This window comes from Triticum aestivum, chromosome 1D (assembly GCF_018294505.1).
Source record: "Triticum aestivum cultivar Chinese Spring chromosome 1D, IWGSC CS RefSeq v2.1, whole genome shotgun sequence".
Lineage (NCBI taxonomy): Eukaryota > Viridiplantae > Streptophyta > Magnoliopsida > Poales > Poaceae > Triticum > Triticum aestivum.
In genome coordinates this window covers 185,333,627-185,348,817 of record NC_057796.1, presented here as the reverse complement: position 1 = coordinate 185,348,817, position 15,191 = coordinate 185,333,627, and the positions used below count along the sequence as shown (strand labels likewise).

Sequence of the window (15,191 nt, the reverse complement as noted above, 5' to 3'; positions counted from 1 at the left end):
CCTAACCCCACAAAGAACTCTCACGAAGATCATGGGTTAGTACACAAAGCGTAATCGACATTGCTTACCACACCATGGGATCGCTTGATCCCTCTCGGTACATCTTGTGCGCTTTGTGTGTTGATCAATTTGATTCACTCTTGACTTAGTCTTGATCAACCTTGACTCTTTCCAACTCTCTTCATTTGGATGATGTCTTGAAGGTAAACATGAATGATCACACAATCTTCTTCTTCAAGAAAAGCTCTACTCTCACATGACCAATCTTTGGATAATTCCTTAATAACACCTTGGTCACCACATAAACTGCTTGAAACCAACACATGGACTTCAAGAAATGCCTATGGACAAATCCTTCAAATATAACTCAAGGCAACCATTAGTCCATAGAGATTGTCATCAATTACCAAAACCAAACATGGGGGCACCGCATGTTCTTTCACCCTCTATTCTGGCATTCTGCAATTCAGTCCATAGATACATACCTTCCTTTGATACCAATGCATACTTAGTATAAATCTAATGCCTGCGAGTACTTTGGATGGATACTCAAGGTTGCTTTGCTACCCCTTTTCCCCCTTCTTTCTTCTTTCTGGTTGTTGCAACCAGATGGTGGATCCCAGGAGCCAGATGCCACCCCCGTCGACTACTACTATCCGGAGGGTGCCTAATACTATGTGGGGACCGCCAACGACCAGGAGTAGTTAGGAGGTCCACGCAGAAGGCCTAGCCTCTTCGATCATTGTTGCTTTTGTGCTGGCCTTCTTAAGGTAGTCTTGTTCAACTTATGTCTGTACTCAGATATTGTTGCTTCCGCTGACGCTTGTGTCTCGAGCTTTTGTATTCGAGCCCTCGAGGTCCATGGCTTGTAATATGAAGCTTGTATTATTTCAATTTGTGTCTAGAGTTGCATTGTGATATCTTCTCGTGAGTCCCTGATCTTAATCGTACACATTTGCGTGTATGATTAGTGTACAGTTGAATTGGGGGCGTCACAATTGCATCAGTACAGAGCCTTGCGGCGGCAGCGTGAAAGTTCTAGGTTTCTTTCTGGGGCTTTCCCAATTTATAAGAATATCTAGTGTTGGAATCACACCAAAATGAGTCCCGATGGGCCCACAAGCTCGCATGGTACTACCTAGGGGGGAGGGCGCGCCGTGTGAGCTTGTGCCCTCTTTGTGGGTCTTCTGGTACTTCCTCGAAGCTTGGAGATCTCTTATGTTCCAAAAGAATCACCGTAAATTTTTATCGCGTTTGAACTTCAGTTGGTATGGGTTTTCTATAAAACATAGCAATATGCAAAAACAGGAAGTGGCACTGTGCACTAATTTAATACGTAATCCATAAAAATAATATAAAAGTGCAAAAAACCATATAAAATCATTGTAAATATGGCATGAATACTTCATAATAGATACGTTGGAGACGTATAATTACCTTAAGAGTTTCAAGTTCTGTTATCATGTTGTCACGCTGTTGCCAGACCATCTTCATCGGCGCTGCCATATTCCACCACTGCATATCCACCACCAATTCGACTCCTTATACAGCACCACATATCCATCGTGGTCACGCCAATCAAAGTCCATCTCCAACACATATCCTACACCAGTCCGAGTCTCCACCAGATACATATTAGCCACCAGTCCGAGTTTCCACGAGATACATATCCGCCACCAATCCGAGTTTCACCGGATTCCTCCCCGCCACTAATCCTAATCCTACACCAGTGCGGTGCTAGTTTTGCTAGCACCCATTGAGCTGGCTTGGTTGGTGTGACTCTCTACTAGCTAGGTGTTACAAATTCAGTTTTCATACACAAACAAACAACACCGTAAAAGGTGCCATTTGCTCATCCTCACAAGAATAGCAGCAGTCAAACAAGTAAAATGAACAGACCAAATAGGGATCAGCCACATTGGTACGTGATACATTTGCAACCATTGCCATGGACATAATCAATCAAAGTCTGGCAACCATTGCCATTGACAGCATCAATCATAGCCCAGCCAAGGTCCAACCTTTGATCACTGCTAGTTCACTACCAAATCACCGGTGTCTAGCCATGGTAGATATATATGTGTACATTAGTAATAGTAGATTAGATAAAGAACCGGAGCTGACCAGCTAATCGTCAACCCCGGGAACAGGGGTTCGTCCTCGCCTTGACCTGCTTGTCGATGGGAGACGGAGGATGCTAAGACGGAGGACGATCCCTCCTTCCTGCGGCGGCACATCGGCCGGCACTGGCAGGTACCTGCCGCCCACGTCCATAGCCGCCTCCATCTCCGCGGCAAGCAGCCACTGTCCTCACCTTGGCGTCCATCTGGTACCTTGCACCTGTACCATGCCGACCCCAGGACTTCCTCCTCCGCGGCGGCGCTCAGGCACACCAACAGGAATAGCCGCTCCCGGTCCTCCGCGGCAAGCAGCCACTGTCCTCGCTCTGCCAGCTACATCTGGATCTCCAGCATGGACTCAAAGGCGACGTCGATCATGGGCCACTGTTGACGCTCGGAAAGTTGGGCGGCGGGCCGAGGAAGCCACAGCCAGGCTCAGGGCAGCGACACCACACGTGCGGGCACATTAGATGGTGGTCGCCGACCATGAGGTACACCATGGAGCTCCCGCAGATGGGCTTACGGCACCCCCGCCGCCACGAGGCAGCCCCTTCGTTGCGCTCGTGCAAGACATCACCGTCCAGGCACGCCGAGCACTTGTTGGCGTGTGGTTCGAGGCGCATAGGCCGCATGCCGCGTGCTACCACCCGGCGCAACACAAAAACAATTTTTTGTGTGTGCGAGAAGTAACCAGTGCATCAAGCAAGGAAGTAAAGTAAAGATGATCCATTTATACATGGAAGATGAGAGGCTTGACAAGGAGCGGAGTGGGCAGTTTGTCGAACACGACACATAAGCAGCTGATAAATTATTAGTTCAGATCAATTACACTGATATATTAACCATGAGCCAGATCCAGGATTCTAAGAAAAAGTGCCCAAGAGTAAGAAAGCAAGATACAGAATCCATTTCACTTCCAAGACCGAACAAAATAAACTGTCAAAATCAAGTTCTAGCCATCATAATCAATGCAGCAGAGTAGCACAATCAAAAGGAAGCAACATTACCTCATTGCTGATAGTCCCATTCTTTGTGGATGCAATCAGTTCAGAAAGGACTACATGTGCTAATTTAATTTCTATTCTTAAGATATGCAACAATATCACCAATGATCTGATTGACAACCAGCTTCGTAAAACATATCATCAGATACTATACTCCAAGAAAACATTGGGAAGACTTCCAAAGAAATAAAAAATGTAGAAGTGTATCCAAACTGCATCCTGATTGACTGATGCCTTTGCAGTGCAGACGGCGTCAGAGGGAGCAACTGCAGCGTAATAGCAGAGCCAAGAATCAATGCATAATTTCTGTGTAATCAATGGATAACACAATAAAATGTTATCGTTGGAGAACCACTCAATTAAATTGTATTTTCAATAGTAGATAAATAGTATACCAATGGTCTAGGCAAATCAAACAGTAAAGAAGCAAAAATAAGTGAACGGCACTCAAAATCAAAGTCAATGCAATTTCACTGACCACAATCTTCCCTAAGAATGCAACAGAAGCCTTGACACGTCAATAAGTCATATTATGATTTGCTCATTGACAAAGAAGGAAATATATATCAACCTGATACATGTAGTTAGTACCATCTAGCACAGACAACCCTATTAGGATTTATTTAAACCTGCTCTGCTTGCATTGCACACATGAGACAATTAACTGTGTACAAGCCTGATCATAGGCCGTTATGCTGCAAACAATGGGCTTGATAAGATACTTCAGCCTAGAAAGTGCCAATGTTGCATAGTGAAGAATGATAGCCCCCGCAGATCAACAATACCATGTTGAAAGATCTAAAACAAAATAAACATGAGAAATATAGCTGATCAAACTGAATTACATTGAGTAACAGAAAATAGCGAAGGTTCCAAACCTGAGAGTTCACTTAAGCAATGATAGAAGGCCTTTCTACAGATTAGCAATAGAGTAAAAATTAGCATGCATGTAATTAGTTGATATTAGTAAAAATTAGCATGCATGTAATTAGTTGATATTAGTAAAAATTAGCATGCATGTAATTAGTTGATATTAGTAAAAAATAGCATGCATGTAATTAGTTGATATTAGTAAAAATTAGCATGCATGTAAATCAGTTGTGACAAGATATAAAGGAGCATGCATGTTGTACTCCACTTGAGACTGGACCATATACCTCCATTAACCACAAACTCAAGGAACTGGACCTATTGATGTTGTCCATCCATATTTCATCATGCCAACTTGGATCTGCATATATATCACATAGTTGCTAATATCATTTTTTCTTCAATGGATAGATCTGTTCATCGAATTGTAAGGATTGATAGTTCACCACATGTATAAACCCTATCTAGTAAGATATTTCAGTGTCTCGAAAGGAACCAAGCCATTTGCAGTTGACGGCTTATACAAATACATGTTATAACACTAAACATCAATGTTGAATTTACACAACAACACCAGGCATGAGTGAACCAAAAAGAATGTGGCCTATCGAACAAAAGTAGGAAGAGCAAAATAAATTCATTTTTCCTGGAAATGTGATCTAACTAATAAAAGTATGAATAGAAAAATAAATCTATATACTCACTGCATTCTGTGGTGCGCGTTTTGCTCTGTTTTACCAGTAAAAGAATATGCAAGCAACTACGGAAGTTAAGCTATGCCTAACAATCAACATTCCAAGTTTGAGATAGGATACAAAGGAAGAACCCCAAACCTGAATTCACATAGGATGGTCACTCATACGAAGAACCAATAAAATGTTGATTTTGTATATAAATGAAATGTTGTGCTGATCTGATTTCCCAGACATGCTGTGTGAATGCTCTTATCAATTATGAGGCTCTTTGGGCACACAAGATTCTGCACAAGTCAATTAAATGGTAAGTACTTTATAGAAGAAGAATGTAGTTTCAAATGGTACAGGACAAGAAGATGAAAAAATTAAGACGCTCATATATCAAAGATCGTATCTCCCCAAGTTCCATGAACGAACGAGCCCCTTTCTATATGCAACAGCCACATGCCCATATCATTAAAAAAAAGTGGCATGAAAAAGTACCCAACAAATTAAATGGTTACGAATAATAGCTGAGCAAAGTTTTGTCCACAAGGAAAGTAGCATGACTGGAGCTGTGCTCATGACATCAACGTGATAAATCAAAAAGTTGGTCCAGTGCAAATCATCCCAAGATTGTCTTGCATTTGTCCTTCCGCGCAAGAAAACATATGATGACATAAAGATCAAAACTCAATGAGATTAATTAATGTGGTGCAAGATAAGTACTGAAGTACCGAGTATAGCATGCAACAAAGGACATCACAATAGATTTTTTCTTCGACACCATCTTGGACTTGCCATAGAGACCTCCTTGCTAGATGATCAGAAATCAGCATCAGCTGTGAGTCAGTGGTCAAGAATCTTTCCACCTAAACAAACCAAACGCAGTAGACTGCCCAGTCCATCTCACTTCACCTCCCTCCCTCCATCCATCCACCACAAACGAACTGAGATACTACATAGTACATACTGGATGCTGCTGCTTCTTTAGAGTATTTCTGATGTGTGGTTAACCTCCCTCCATCCATCCATCCACCAAAGTGGGTTCACACTTCAACCTCGAGAAATGCTGATTCAAGTTGTGCCATTTGGGATCACTGCACAGGTTTCCTAACCGAGCAACATTTGCAGCAAACTCCCTAAACTGCCCACACACACACGGCACAATTCCCACGGAATGTAACTGGGAAAACAGAATAACAGATTATGCAGTTAGAAGGCATTGTCCTAAAATTTCTTTTTGTCATATAAAAAGCATATTATTTAAGTTAGAAGGTATTGCTTCGTTTGGAGCATCTTACATCTATGTCTATAGTCAAACGAAGCAAATGAATAGCAGAACGCTAGAGACCAATTCCTTGTTGTGGATATATGCATTGCTTGCTTGCCTTTTATTTTTTGCGTACAGCGGTGCTTGCTTGCCTATCTAAACTGAAGATCGGACCGACAGACCCATTCGTGATGTACATGTATTAGCTAAACTAAACTGTGCTAATTGCAAAATCAGCAACTGATATACACATGACCATTCACTACTAAATATAGCTCAAATTTCAGTAGTATGGAGACGTATGTGCAGGAGTTTGTGTCCCAAGAACTCCATTGCTTACCTGTACAATAGTAAAAGGCACAAAGGAGTGGGAGGCCGTCCATTACGAGGGTTGCTGGTGATGCTTGCTCCAGAGGGCGATTAAAAGCCTGCGGATGTAGATGAAGCGTCGTGGCCGGCGTGAACTCTGACGGAGGGTGCGTCATGCCCGGCGGCATAGATCGAAGACGAAGGATCAACGTGAAAGTGCCGCGGACTTTTCTGATTGCCACAACAAATGCATATAAGAAAATCTACAGCTACAAAGAAAAAGAAGCATCACTAGTTAAACCAAGTTTCCTGAAAATGGCACTGCTCACCTTTTTTCAGCTCTAACAAGAGCAAGCAACTTGTTGCAATCATCTGGAACCAAGCATCGGATGCCTTGTGACTGAAGGACTGCAGACTTCAGGTTCCTCAAGCTTTGTTCAGGGAGGAATTTCATATTTTGTAGCTCTTGCCAATTGTGTTGGCAACCTGATGCGAGAAACTAACAAAATCAATTCACTAGCCAGACAAATCAAAAAGCTTGAACTTCTTTTTTAATTCAATGTTGGATTGGATGCAAATGTAGCAACAACCTTTTCTCTTATATATGAAGAAAAGTGTAACAACAACCTGATTGTCAGGAATTAACTATAGGAAGTGTAGATTATACTCCCTCTGTACCGAAATGTAAGTCGTTTAAGCATTCGACGTGCAAATTTTGGTACGCTACGAATATTTTCCACTTTCCAGAAATGCCCTCTCGTTCGTTCACCTTACCAACTCGAGCTCTCTCTCTGGTTCCCCTCTCACCTACCCCCTTCTCGCTCCCCTCCAGATCCCCGTCGTCGCCGGCTTCTCCTCGTCGTCGTTCGCCGGCCTCTCCTCGCCACCACCACGCACTCTGTTTCCTCCGGCCGCGCACACCGCACCGTAGGTCAAAAGCTTGCTTTTTTAGGCGCCGTCGACCAACTTATGGGCGGCGGAGGATGGATCCGCGTGCACCAAAGCTGGATCCGCGCGTGTCGACGCCGTAGCAGCGGAGCAGGGCCATAGCAGCGCCGTCCTCCTCCACGACCACACAGCCGCGTCGGCGAAGGACTCGAATCCCTAGCCAGCGAGCTCAGGCAGCCATGGATCCATGGTTACAAATCCTTCCTCTTCTCTCTCTCTCTGACCCACCCCCGTCTCTTCTCCCTCCCTCTCTAACCCCCGTCTCCATGACCAGGTCGATGCCATGGAAGAGCCACCAACAGCAACAGCTAAGATATGGACATGCAGGCCGCTGCCCTCCCTGATGCATCATGCGTGCTGCCCTCCCTAACCACCGCTTCTCGGACTCTACTTCTTCCTTGGTCACCATGGAAGGTACTCCATGTTATGCTCTGCTATGCTCCATGTTATGCTTGCTGCAACTTAAGATAAAACTGCAAAAACCTCAAATGTTATGCTCCCATGTTATGCTCTGCTATGCTCAGTATAATCATGTTATGCTCTGCTATGCTCCATGTTATGCTCCCGTGCATAATTCAGTCAAGATGAAACTGTAGAACTCTCAAACTTTAGCATGGGCTGAATAATGCTGGTGCATAATTCAGTCAAATTCAGTTAAGGATTTTGTTAGGATTGTTACTACTCCTAAAGATCATTCATGGACTGAATAATTCAATCAGATTCAGCTAAGATATCTAGTCAAATTCAGATGTCCCTTCAGTTTGCATCATTCATGGACTGAATAATGCTGGTGCAAACTTTAGTGATCTCACAATTTTGGAGTAGCTTCCTTAAATGAATGCTTGAGTTGGAGTAGACTCCTAATGTTAATGAATGCTTATTTATCTTACTGGAGCTGTTAATTTGCATATGAAGCATGGAGTAGTTTCTCTAGTTTTGTTAAAGCATGGATATTGAACTTTCCTTGTGGATGGAGAGCCTGTAGGAGAGCACCAACAGCAGAATTATGCAGAGCCTTGTCAAATGTTGTTGCACTGAACAGAGGCATGGGTAAAGCTCTCAATTTTAGTATGCAAATGTATGCAGTAGTCAATTTAATTAAAATGTGTTTATGTAGGCATATGTATGGAGTACTAGTCCATTTAAGTGTAGCAGTAGTGCTTGCTTGATTGCTTGCAATAGTTTAGTTGCTCTTTTAGTTGCTCATAATTAAGTGCAGGAGTATCTTCTTCTCTGTTCTTGCTGTCATCTTCTCTTAGCTGCTCATAATTAAGTGTAGGGTTTTCTCTTTTCTTTTCTCTTCTCTTCTCTTGCAAATACTCCTCTTGTGCCCTCAATGATTTAATTTTCTTTAATTAAAATTAAACTGAGTAGCAGTAGCATTTTGCTTGCCGGAGTAGAGTATTGCAATGCATGCATTTGATTCAGTTTCTTCTCTTTTGAGCATGTTTGCTTGTAGTGCTTACAATTAAACCTTTTCAATTAATTTTCTTGGATTAAACCTTTTCAATTAATTTTCTTGGATTACTTGGAGTACTGATGGTGATTGCTGCTGTTAAGTTAGGACTTGCAAGCAGTAGTGCTTGCAAGCAGTAGTTTAGTGTAGGACTTGCAAGAAGAGGATTGCAAGCTACTGTAGTGTACTCCTCTTGCAAGTAATTTAACTAAAAAAATTAGTTGACTGAAAATATTCGGTTAAAGTTAACTGAAAACGTTCCATGTCAAATTGTGTACTCCCATTGCTTTATTTGATCATTTGAGTTAACAGAGTATTTAACTTTAACTGATCATTGTTTTATTTGATCCTCATTGTGTACTTCCATTGTTCTACTCCTGCATTTAGTACTATATCTGCATTGTTCTACTCCCATTCAGTTAACAGAGTAGTTCATGTCAAACAAATTCTGAAATATACCTGCATTTAGTATATCTCCATCTCCTGCATCTTCATCTCCTGCATCTTCAATCATCTCATCTTCTACAGGTGGAGTGTTGTTGAGGTCCAGGAGAACCATCTTCTACAGGCGAGACGACGAGGCCGTTGTCAGTGGTGAGCTGGTACTACAGGTAAAGCATGTTCTCCAGAACCTTCTGCTGCTCCTTATGTGTTGCTGATCTGCTACTACTGTTGTTGCTAATCTGATGATGCTGCTATTGTGAAACTACTGCTGCTGCTGTTGTCAAACTACTACTGCTGCTGTCATACTCCACATGCAGAAGAACCCAGCAGCTGTTGTTGCTGCTGCTGATCAGTATGATTATTATCTCTGTTGTTGCTGTTGTTGCAGGAGAAGGAACATGGCCAGGAGAAGAAGGAGCACGCCCAGGAGAACAAGAAGGAGCAGGATTAAGGCCCTAAGGACCTGGCATCGCTGCTGCTGGACCTGGGACCTAGGATTGCTGCTGCTGGACTTGGGAACTGGGATTGCTGCTGCTGTGTGCCTCCTTGGCACCCCTGGATCTGGGATCGCTGCTGGAAACAAGGACCAGGGATCGCTGCTGGAGGCGAGGACCTGGGAGCGCCTGGGACCTGGGCGCATGGAGGAGAAGCAGGGGCAGGCGGAGGAGAAGCAGGGGCGGGCGAGCGGACGATGGCCTGGTGAACGGGCGGGCTATGGCCTCGCGGATGGAGGAAGACGATGGGGATACCGATTCAAACTAGGGGCAACGATGTAAATTCCACCGTTTTCACCTGGTCGGAACTAATCCTCCAGCGACTTACATTTCGGAACGGAGGGAGTATAAATAAGGCAAGAATCCTCACAGTAGATAAAACTCTCCGAGTACTAACAAATGTGGCATGATAGTAGATAAAACCTTAGAAAACGCCATGGCTCGATGGCCAACACACACTAAAAAATTCACCACGCCTCTACAAGCAGAGGCACGCATCACACAAGGGGATAAGAAAAGGGATTCGCACCTCCTGCTTGCTAGGTCGCCATGGCCGAAGAAGGGCTAGGGTTGGGGCTGCTCCACTAACAGAGGTATATGTTCTGTAACAGAGAATAAATCGATCTTCATGAATAAAAGACCAACCCCAAATCGAACACACACACACACACACACACAGAAGTGATGGAGAGGGCACCTTGTCGATGGCGTCAGCACAAGGGTAAGAGCCGCAGCGAGCACCCACCTCAAGCGGCTTGAACCTGCATCGGAGCGCTCGTGCCGCTGTGGCCGTGAACCCTAACCTGCTGCTCAATCTGGGGCGAGCAGGGGGGAGGAGGAGCTCGCCTGTGGTGGGGATAAGGTGAGCGGAGGAGAGAAGGATAGGGGTGCAGGCTGTGGGCGAGGGCACTGGTGGCGGCGACGGCTGTGGGGGAGGGTGCCGGTGAGTGGCGGCAGCGGCAGATGAGGGAGAGGGGGAGGAATCAGGGTGGTGGTGAATGGAGACGATCCGTTTCTCTTTTTTTTTCTCTCCTTCGGTTTAATTTTTTTGACCTCACACAGTAAAAGGGTTAGGTGGACATCGCCTGCGGGCGCCCTTACCGCGATTGTTAATGGGCTTTATTTCCACATCACACAATAGTATGTGTCATGATCAAGTCAGACGCCCAACCTTCGTGCCACCCATAGAAGGAAAAATGTTCCAAACTAAAAAAACTAAATGTGAAAATCCTGGCTAGGCAATTTTTAGACCATTTGTAAACTTTTCCCTAAAAATATATTGCTGGGCAAAAAAAAGAGAGAGCGAAAAAGTGCAAAGAAAGAGCGATTTTTTTCCAGAGTGTGATCCTCCCTTGTTTACTTGCCGCGTCGTGATCTTGTTAGTGCCCTAGGCTCACGTCTCTAGTATGGTCTAGCCTAGGACTAGCACAGTATCATTCTTGAGCATTTATTCAACTTTGCATCTTTGAATTGATTATTGTTGGACATTTTTCTACCATATATTAAGCCTTCCCAATTTCACATATCATCTACATTGTGCGTTTGACACCACCTAGCAATTGCTCTATCCAAGCTTTGACGAGTTTTGATTACAGCAGTTTCCGATCACCACCTGCTGCTTGGTAAGAACATGTAAGAATTTGTAATTTGCTTGACGGGTTTGCGACTATCCACCACCCCTCAGGTACGAGATCATGACCATGTCCCTAAATTTAAATTGAATATTCCACCATTTGAGGGTAGGTGTTGGCGATATAACCCCAGGATATGACCCTCCGTGTGCTGGTCGGGTCATAGAAGTGGCGAGTCAATAGCCCGAGGGGAACATGGGCCGCGGGCGGTGAATATTGAAGACCCGATGGGCAGCTCTTGAGCGGGCCGGCTCTTAAGCCCAACACCGCGGATGGCAGTTCATGGCTTGGAAGGCGCAAGCCACCCTGAGTTTCCTTCCTTAGAGAGTAGGGAGGGTTAGGGATGTATCTAGTCACGAGTCCGATTAAGACTAGAACTCTTATAAGCTCGGGGCCTCGACGTGTATATAAAGGCGTGCCCCTAGGGCAGATAGACTAAGTTACAATCAATCGATAGCTAGGTCAAGCGAATCCGCTCCCTTGTAATCGATACTCAAGCAATACAACATAAAGCGGGATGTAGCATATTACCTCGATCGTGAGGGGCCGAACCTGGATAAGTCTGCGTCTCTCGTCCCGCTCAACCCCGACAAGCTAACCACCATCGCGATGGCCTCACACCTAAGTCCTTTCACTAGGGCATATGCCGTGACAAAACCACGACAGTTGGCTCCCACCATGGGGCCAACGCATGGTGGTTTTGAGTTCTTGAAGGGCTCTTTCCTAGGGATTGAGGGATACGCCGTTGGCAGGATGACAAAGAATTGCCGCGACAAGCTCTATATCGACGACGCTGGCTGGGGCCCCGAGGATGATTCAATCAAGTACGGGTACCAGGTCCCCTTCGGCGGAATTCATGTCTTCATCGAAAAGATTGGCAGATCTGAGCCTGAGCCAGACACCTGCACTGACCTCATCGAGTCGGCTCGGCGCACGCAACCCGCCCGGAAGCACGCTTTCGTTGGTTTTACGTAAGGCGTGGAGCTCGCGGAAAACTCTGCATCTGGGGGAGAGACTCTCATCTACTCAGGTGGTGAGTCTTCGACCGGAAAGATGGAGTCAATTTACCAGCTTCAAGACGGCGGGCTTGGGGACTATTCCAACGTCAACAGTATTCCGGACCCCTATGAGCCGCCGAGCCGCCATCTTCATGGTAGGCTCAGCGCCGGCGCTCAACAGCACGACGGCTGGAGTAGAAGTAGCTATTGACCCTTCAGGCTTCAGCTCACCCAGACCGCTGGCTCAGGCTTTGCTGGAGTTGATGAGTGAGTTAACAACCTTAATGGGGGCCGAGGTCACAGCAGAAAACCAAGTAGAACGCAATGCAGAGATCGCGAAGCTTAAGGAACAGATGACCCAGGCCCAGGAGGATATCAACGCAGAGAATGCCAGGATGTCAACGGTGCGGGCTTAGATTGAGGCTCAGTTGGAGCGCGTGAAATTAGAAGCTTGGCGTTTAAGTCTGGATCAGGACGTCTCCAACGCAGTCCTTCGGAGGAGGCACTAGAGTTGTCTGCCTTTACATTATGGGCCCATGAATTTTTGTAACACACCAGGGGCAGGACCAAGTACTCCACCGGTTATACCCCAGGTTGCAGAGGCACCTGGGAATAAGGCGACGACTCAGCCTCGACAGTCAGACCCGCCCTGTAGAGGCCGGACCTTGCCTCAGCATTTTTCCATGCCGCCGGGTCATTTTTCTAACCCGGTGGATAATATTATAGCAGCGGTTACCCGACTCAGTGTGCTCCCTATCTCTACTGAGTCACCTATTGCAGTGGAAGCACGGAACGCCATCGAACTTCTTTAAATAGCTGTTGCCAGCAGGAAAAGTATTCATACATTCGTGATCAGGTACACTCAACTCCTCTCCCAAGCCGTAGTTACAGCCTGCATGTTTAGTCACCTGCGGTCTTCAGCAATGAGCAACTACGTAACCCGCCACAGGATAATAACCCGCCCCTTAACCCAAGGACTGATGCTCAGGCGACTATGGATGAGGCCAGAGCCTGCAGTGAGGTGACGGCGGCAGCTCACCAGGGGGCTTATCAGCAGCCTCCAGTGACCCCTTCAGCTTTAGGGGGGCGGGTCAAATTCGAGGACCATTGGAATGCCGTGTTTGGTACCGGCTTTATGTAATGAGCGTCTGCCCAAATATTTCAAGGGTCTCGTAAGGTGCCCAATTATACAGCATATCTCCCTACCGAGGCTTGGGTTGAGAGTTATGAGTTGGCCATGGAGATGTTGTATGTCAACGATGCTGTCTGTGCCAAATATTTTACTATGATGTTGGAAGGGCCGGCTCGTACATGATTAAAAGGCCTCCCTCCTAATTCTATCAGTTCATGGGCGGAGTTGAAGGCGCGTTTCATCAAGAATTTTCAAGGGACGTGTAAACAGCCTCTAACGATTGTTTATTTGGATCACTGTGTACAGCGTGAGATTAGTCGGCCCACCATTGGGTTCGGTGGGCCTTCACTATCATTCACTCGTCTAACAACATTGCAGCGGGTCAGGCATTTCAGATTCTAGAGAAGAACTGTCACTTCATACCCCTCAAGCAGAAGCTCGGGCGGCTTAAGCGCACTTGCCAGGACATGGGTGACCTCATGGCTGCTCTCACTAAGTATGCAGATTCTGATAACACAAAAGACCCTGGTTCTGATGATGAGAAATCCAATAAGGGCAAGAAGAACGGAAGTGGTAAGGGTTAGCAACAAAATATAACAGGGAATAATGGCAACAACCAGGGTAATGGTGGTAAGCAGAGGCATCCCGATGGCGGGTCAGATCTAGTAGCTAACACCAAAGTTGGGTATAAAACCCAGTGCCGTAACAGTAATGGCAAGCCACCTTTTGGTGGTGGAAAGCCTTTCAACCTTGACGCAATGCTCAATGACCCTTGACCGAAACATAGTCTTCCTAACAAGCCATCCACTCACGCTTGAAGGATTGTTACATCATGCAGGAATTCAGGAATCACAGCCTCCACTAGCATCATGGTAACAACAATGGGCCACCTGGCGGGTCAGGATCTGGTCCTCAGGGGTCCGGCTTTGGTACTGGCGGCTCAAATTCTAGTCATCACGGTCAAGGTAACTATGGTGGTCATAACCAGCAGTCTGGTCAGGGTAACCAGCAGCAAAATAATCAGCCAAGATATCAGAGTTATCCAAAACAACTCAATGGGGGCCAATATCATGTCTTCACCATGAACACATGCAAACGTGACCAGAAGGTTCATAAGCGAGCGGTCAATGTTGTTGAGCCGACAACGCCCCATGTCGGTGTCAAAACCGGCGGATCTCGGGTAGGGGGTCCCGAACTGTGCGTCTGAGGATTGAGGGTAACATGAGATAGGGACACGATGTTTACCCAGGTTCGGGCCCTCTTGATGGAGGTAATACCCTACTTCCTACTTGATTATCTTGGATGAATACGGGGTTACAAAAGTTGATCTACCTCGAGATCGTTATGGCTAAAACCTAGATGTCTATCCTGTATGATTATGATTCTCCCCTTCGGAGTAAACCCTTCGGTTTATATAGACACCGGAGGGACCTAGGGTTGTACATAGTCGGTTTACAGAGAAAGGAATCTTCATATCCGAATGCCAAGCTTGCCTTCCACGCGAAGGAGAGTCCCATCCGGACATGGGAAGAAGTCTTGTATCTTGTATCTTCATGGCCCATTAGTCCGACCGACGTCACATTGCCCGGACGCCCAAGGACCCCTTAATCTAGGACTCCCTCAGTAGCCCCTGAACCAGGCTTCAATGATGATGTGTCCGGCGCGCAGATTATCTTCGGCATTGCAAGGCGGGTCCCTCCTTCGAATACTTCAAAGTAGCGCTCGAACACAGGAAACGTGTCCGGCTCTGCAAAACAGGCACCACACAACCGAAGAGAGTATAATATTTCACAAGTCCTATCTACTGGCATCTTTTGTAGCGAGACGTTATGTCCCTG

The 15,191-nt window shown here is 45.8% G+C and overlaps 1 protein-coding gene across 5 annotated transcripts; it reads right to left on the bottom strand.

Moving 5' to 3' along the window:
• Positions 1-2,888: 2,888 nt before the first annotated feature.
• Positions 2,889-10,638, bottom strand: LOC123180895 (uncharacterized). 5 transcript variants are annotated; one of them, XR_006491379.1, is made up of 10 exons: positions 10,290-10,638; positions 10,122-10,194; positions 6,580-6,736; positions 6,282-6,481; positions 5,406-5,854; positions 4,828-4,973; positions 4,282-4,355; positions 4,003-4,037; positions 3,696-3,922; positions 2,889-3,390 (listed from the first exon to the last, which is right to left on the bottom strand). XR_006491379.1 is itself a non-coding variant. In XM_044593079.1 (5 exons), the coding sequence occupies exons 1-4, from the start codon at positions 9,211-9,213 to the stop codon at positions 5,811-5,813; spliced, it is 501 nt and encodes a 166-aa protein (XP_044449014.1). In that variant the 5' UTR covers positions 9,214-9,247; the 3' UTR covers positions 4,047-4,355; positions 4,828-5,810. The 5 variants fall into 5 exon arrangements, 2 of the variants coding, with proteins under 2 accessions (XP_044449014.1, XP_044449015.1); XR_006491377.1 differs by having other exon boundaries at positions 2,889-3,922; XR_006491378.1 differs by lacking the exon at positions 5,406-5,854 and having other exon boundaries at positions 2,889-3,922; positions 10,290-10,636.
• Positions 10,639-15,191: the final 4,553 nt, after the last annotated feature.

What these genes read in the sequence shown, in the direction of transcription:
- LOC123180895 (XM_044593079.1), bottom strand. Translation starts at nt 9,213, where the DNA reads ATGGTTCTCCTGGACCTCAACAACACTCCACCTGTAGAAGATGAGATG. An exon ending in TGGAGATATACTAAATGCAG is followed by an intron (nt 6,737 to 9,113) that starts GTATATTTCAGA and finishes TTCTCGCATCAG; the next exon opens with GTTGCCAACACAATTGGCAA. An exon ending in TGCCTTTTACTATTGTACAG is followed by an intron (nt 5,855 to 6,281) that starts GTAAGCAATGGA and finishes CTGTTTTCCCAG; the next exon opens with TTACATTCCGTGGGAATTGT.